Source organism: Cupressus sempervirens, chromosome 11 (genome assembly GCF_028749045.1).
Source record: "Cupressus sempervirens isolate cs-2001-9-10 chromosome 11, ASM2874904v1, whole genome shotgun sequence".
NCBI classification, from domain to species: Eukaryota; Viridiplantae; Streptophyta; class Pinopsida; order Cupressales; family Cupressaceae; genus Cupressus; species Cupressus sempervirens.
Window position 1 is genome coordinate 86,494,139 of NC_143128.1, and position 6,164 is coordinate 86,500,302.

The 6,164-nt window shown below is 32.1% G+C and overlaps 1 protein-coding gene across 1 annotated transcript; it reads right to left on the reverse strand.

Moving 5' to 3' along the window:
* Positions 1-3,946: 3,946 nt before the first annotated feature.
* Positions 3,947-5,864, reverse strand: LOC149528346 (xanthotoxin 5-hydroxylase CYP82C4-like). Its single transcript, XM_089810313.1, has 2 exons — positions 4,910-5,864; positions 3,947-4,758 (listed from the first exon to the last, which is right to left on the reverse strand). The coding sequence occupies exons 1-2, from the start codon at positions 5,822-5,824 to the stop codon at positions 4,129-4,131; spliced, it is 1,545 nt and encodes a 514-aa protein (XP_089666439.1). The 5' UTR covers positions 5,825-5,864; the 3' UTR covers positions 3,947-4,128.
* Between the last annotated feature and the right edge of the window lie 300 nt (positions 5,865-6,164).

Genomic DNA, 6,164 nt, shown 5'->3' on the forward strand with positions numbered 1-6,164 from the left:
TGTTGACCCTAGATCTTGCATTAATGTACTCCTTTCCTCTATTTTATGTTGTGTTTACCAAGTTTGGTCCCTAAGGGGTTATGTTTTAAGACTTCTTTCCAATGTATGCTCAAAGGAAAAGGCCAATGAAATCTCTTACTTTTGCTCCACCTGCTATCAGTTGAACTAGTGATGTGCTTGACAACAATACTGGCACCACCATTGGATTGCCTCCAACCCATCCCCAATGACTATAGAAAGGGCCCCAACTGTACAAAGAAGGCAATTAATATGAATTTAGGTATAAGTAGACTCATTTAAAAACTATTGTGATCATATCATTTTAAAATGTGTTATAACTATTGTAATGCTACTGGCCAAGTGTCACTAAAGTATAATTCATTGGAAATTGTGGATATAAAACAAAAATGGTATATTTGATAGAAAATAAGTGATTTCTTGATTTATTTATATTCATTTTTCAAGTGTGTAGACTTTTTATATTAGAAAAAGATGCAAGGTTCTTGAATAAAAATTGTTAAGAGTATAGGTTAACATAAAGTAATAATTTAAGTATTAAATTAAATTTTGTTTAAATTATGTAGCTATAACATCTTTAACAATCTAGCCAAATCTTGACAACATAAGTTGCACATTGCATTTAAAAGTTGATTAAAAAATCAGCCAATTTTCAATAAATATTCTAACTCAACCATGCTTTGCTATAGCTCAACTTGTAGAACTTTATATATATATTTTTATTATAATTTGACTAAAATAATATGAAATAATATGTTTTTTCTAATAATAATTGATTAAAAAAGAGTATATAATAATAAAATGTGAGCTAGAGCTCATGAATTTTGAGGATAAATAGCTTAAAACTGCCCATTTTAACATCTATTCATTAGCTTCAAATTTCTACCTATTCAAATTTACTAAATAAGAACAACTATCAATAGATTGTGCACCCTAGAATATTACTCTCCATTAAATTCATATAACCTTTGAAATCTATTAAATTATTGTAATTTGACTAAAGTAATATGGAATAATATATTTTTTCTAATAATATATATAATTTTTAAAGAGTATATAATAATAAAATGTGAGCTAGAACTCATGAATTTTGAGAATAAATAGCTTCAAACTGCCCATTTTAACATGTATTCATTACTTTCAAATTTCTACCTATTCAAATTTACTAAATAAGAACACCTATCAATAGATTGTGCACCCTATAATATTACTCTCCATTAAATTCATATACCCTTTGAAATCTATTAAATTATTGTAATTTGACTAAAGTAATATGGAATAATATATTTTTTCTAATAATATATATAATTTTTAAAGAGTATATAATAATAAAATGTGAGCTAGAACTCATGAATTTTGAGAATAAATAGCTTAAAACTGCCCATTTTAACATCTATTCATTACTTTCAAATTTCTACCTATTCAAATTTACTAAATAAGAACACCTATCAATAAATTGTGCACCCTCTAATATTACTCTCCACTAAAATTCATATACCCTTTGAATCTATTAAATAAAATGTACTTCAATGAAGTCATTGGTCTTTCTTGTACAATATATTGACCTCTAATCAAGATGTCCTTTTTATGTGCATCATGTTGGATATCATGTCCTTGTAAATGCATAAACATTCCTTAATATTAGTACACCTTTCTTCATAAAATAAAGGATTGTATCCTAGTCGTGGGAGGGGATAATTAATTCTCTATATTCATAATCTTTGACTTGACGTACAATTCCATTGTATTTTGCATTGTATATTTTTTCAAGTTTTTTATTATTTATTTCTTTTGAGTGCTTTCATTTTATTTCCTAAATTATGTCTTAAGTATTAATGGTTCTAAGGGACACACCTAGTTTTCATTTGTTGACATGTACTGATATATTTGTGTATATATTTTAAACCTTGATAGTAGGTTATTAGAAATGTGTCCATCACTAATAAACAATTATGAGACTTAATCAATAGGGATAAAAAGTTATCATTCTATGAATAAAAAATATTTTAGAATGCTCAGGAGAAGCTAGAAGATTTAATCAACCATAATTCGAAAATGAGTGACTAGCAATGAGTTACAACGTGTTAGCCTATTTTTGAACATGAACAATTTTAGAACTTTTCACATTAAATTCCTTCGAGTGGGAACATTGAGAGTTGAAGTTATCTTGAGTTATTTGCAAATGCTAGTTATCCACCTATGATTACATTGTGATAATTCTAATAATATTTGATGATTTTTTTATGGTTCAAATGTCACCAATATTTTAGTATTCTGAACTCTTTCAATTTTAATCATATATGAAAATACAAACTCATCATATCTTCCCATATTTGTCAACACCAGTGAGACATGATAATGTTTTGGTGAGTGTTGACTGCACTATATGAACATAAACATTAATAAAAGGCCAAATTTCAGAAAAATACCAAAATACCCCAATCATACAAGGGAGCTATCCATCCCAAATGTAGAGGAAAGTTGCAGTTTGATATTGATCAAACTTCAATCTACCCAATTTTTGGTGCAATTGTCATTGCTTCTTGGACAAACATGGTTAGTTTTGAAGAAAATATCAAATTGAGAAATCTATTTACAAACGAGAGCTCTGGAAGAGCTTGAGTCCTTGCCTTGTGCAAGGTATGGGAGGTATGTGATAGTTGTAAGGTGTTAACAGTTTGATTTGCAACAACATTACTAAATCATCTTGATATCTATAGAATGTCAAAGATCTTGAATAATATTCATTTAGAAAGATTTGCAAGTGACACATGATTTGAGAAGAGTTGTAGATTTTTAGGTATTGTGGTGATATTCAACGTGTTAAGGATAAGTTTGAATTCTATTCAAATATCACCTTGTCTTGGATTAGACATAATTGGTATAATTTCATTCATATCAATTATAATTCTTGAATTAATTTCCCTTTAACTAGTTTCAATTTTCTACAATAATTAAATTCAATAGAAACTTATTTCATTCTTATTTTAAATTATTTTTCCTTATTCTTTTACAAAATTTTTTAAAAAAATATTAAAAAAGAGAAAATTATAAAAAAATAATGTTTAATCTTTTTTAAAGTAGAGATGTTAAAAAAATATAAGAAAAATATTAATTCTTTCATCCATTATTTTGAACAGTCAAAATAGCACTATAGTTTTCCTAATTTGTATTATCAAGTTTATAATTCGTCTAAACATCAATAATTAAGATCATGTTTTATTTATTATTGATTATTAAAAAAGAATTACTGTATAAAATTTCCAACAATATTATATACTTTGAACTTAACATAATAATCATTATATTTTATATCAAGATGTGTTTTAAAAAAAATAGCAAGGCTTGCAATTAAATGTCATTGATCTAAACTACACATATTTATAAATAAATATACAGGAAACTTACTAAAATATACTAATATAATTTTAGAAGGATGCATGAAAAGCGGGGAGAAAAAAGAAAAAAAGCACCCTCTTTTCTAAATATTGTGTCTGTTGCCAAACACACGTTAATCGTGCACGTTTATTATTTTGCATGTCATTTGAGTGCAGGAGAAGCTAGATTTTTTTTCTTTCTGTCGGACAGTATAAATTTATTTGTTTTGTTTTAATGGGAATTAAAAGTGCTCTTGCAACTCTTTTAAAATTTGCAGCCATGGCTGAGCATTCCAAACTGGCCGCTACTTACGGCTAGCAATTAACACATATAAACAAGCTTCCAGAAAATTGTAGAAATTTGTAGATTATAATGTTTTAAGAAATAATATGATAAGTTGCTAGGCAAGTATCTTGTTGAGACTATTTCACTTACATCATGAATTACAATTAATGTCTGGTTAACTTTGAAAACATAACTTACATAACTAATCAATACATAAATGAAACTAATCAATACATAACTTCATATTACTCAAAAGTAGAAATAGTTTAAAGATTAAAGTGCTAAGACTATACCATTATTCATTAATTCCACAGAAACATTCATAACATAGAGTATGATTATTGTTTCAACTATATGATTTATCCCTTATTCCAAACAACATCGGGATATTAAAGATTGTGTAGAGTTTGTGAGAACATGGCATTAACAGTAGATCTAGATCTATCTCTAGTATAGATGATGGGGGAGACGTGGTTTTATGATAGCCTCCAAAGGTACCACCCTAGGCATTGTCAAGCCAGGCCCTTCATTCATGTCCATAACTGTTCCGGGTGGGACAGACCACTCAAAGCTATGTAAGAAAGTTGCGAGGGTGAGTTGCACCATGTTCATTGCCAGCACAGCACCAGGGCATCCTCTTCTCCCTGCCCCAAATGGAATGATCTCAGAGTCATCCGGTTTCATTTGTATGTTGTACACATCTAACTCCCTCTCCATGAAACGCTCTGGTATAAACTCCAGTGGTTTATCCCAAAATCTTGGGTCTCTATGAATTGCCCATGCATTCACAAACATCATTGTTCCTGCAGGAATATGATAGCCTCCCACAGTGCAATCCTCAATAGATTCATGTACCGAAAGCAAAGGTGCTGATGGATGGAGGCGCATGGTCTCTCTCACTGCTGACTGCAAGTATTTTAACTGGGGTATGTACGACTCCTCCACCAATCTGTCACGCCCAACTTTAGAATCAAGTTCCTCTTGTACCTTCCTCATTGCACGTGGATTTTCTAATAACATTGACAATGTCCACTCCATGGCAACTGAAAGTGTATCAGAGCCTGCACTAAACATAATCTGCATATGTACAAACATTAACAAAAAGTAAATCAATTTTGACAACTTAACACTTTTAGAGTTAAAAACAGTCGCCAGAATATGTAAGATGATTAAAACCAGGGAGCAATTACACCAATGACTTATGAGATGATAAAGTGCAAACACTTACAGCAGTAGTTGACTTGATGAACTCATCTTTGTCAGGAATTGAATCACCATTCTGGTCTGCCTGAGCGATGAGAACATCAACAAAGTCTTCCATCTCTCCCCCATGTTTTGGTCCTTTCTCCTTGTGCTTCTCCAATATTGTCTGCATATACAAGTCCAAATGTGATTGTACCCTGATCATTGCCCTCTCATACCCTTGCAAATCAAGCCACTTCAACCAGGGAATATAATCCCCAATATTAACACACCCATGATACACAAACGACTCCTCAATCGCCTTGGAAATAATCTCCTCGGAGACCCCCGACTCAACTCCAAAATACTTCTCATTAATGATCATAGACATGAGGGTCTTGAAGTTCAAGAAGGAGAAGAACCTCTTCATGTTAACAGTCTTCTGCAGCTGAGCCTGCTCAAACAGAGAAGCGACTCCTTTGCGAAGTTGTTGGTATCTCTTGGGAGCAAAAGACTGGATTCTCTTGGGAGAGAGAAGCTCAAGAACACAAATCCTTCGAGCAATTCTCCAGAAGGGGCCATATGGAGCCCAAGCCACCATTGAATAATTGTACCCCAAATGCTTCCCTTGTGAAAGCTGAGGCTTCGATCCCAAAGCCTTGTCATTCACCGTAAAACACTCTCTCGCTAACTCTGCAGAGCTTATGATCAAAACAGGGCGGCTGCCAAATTTGACATGCATAACTGGGCCATAGCGCTTAGCAAGAGAAGCTAAGATCTGGTGAATTGGCCTCTTACTGTCAAGAAGTATATGAAAGTGCCCAATTAGGGGAAGACCGGTTGGGCCTGGAGGGAGACGGTTCTTCTTACTAGAACTTGCAAGGCTTTTCAGTAGTACAAATGCAAGATAAAATGTAGCAACTCCTGCCACAATAACAGGCCATGTCATTGCTAGCTCCATCTCAAACTCCTCTTGCTTTCTGAATGCTATTGAAAGTACATGACTACATGAATATATATAGTGAAACTCTTGGCAGAAAGTAAAGAAAGACTGCCGGAGAAGATATAAATATAATAGCCCAGTCAAAACAGACTGCATGAGATATATTTTGCATATTCCGATTCAAAGGCGTGAGAGAACGTGTCAAATTATTTGACTAACTGAAGTTTTCCTCTGATTTAAAATATATTCCAAATTGGTAGACTTCCACTAAATCCGTGGGGGAGCAGATTATTCTTTGTAGAGCAGTCAATTCTATGTTTCATGACGCATGCATTGAAAGTATATGCAAACTCCCATA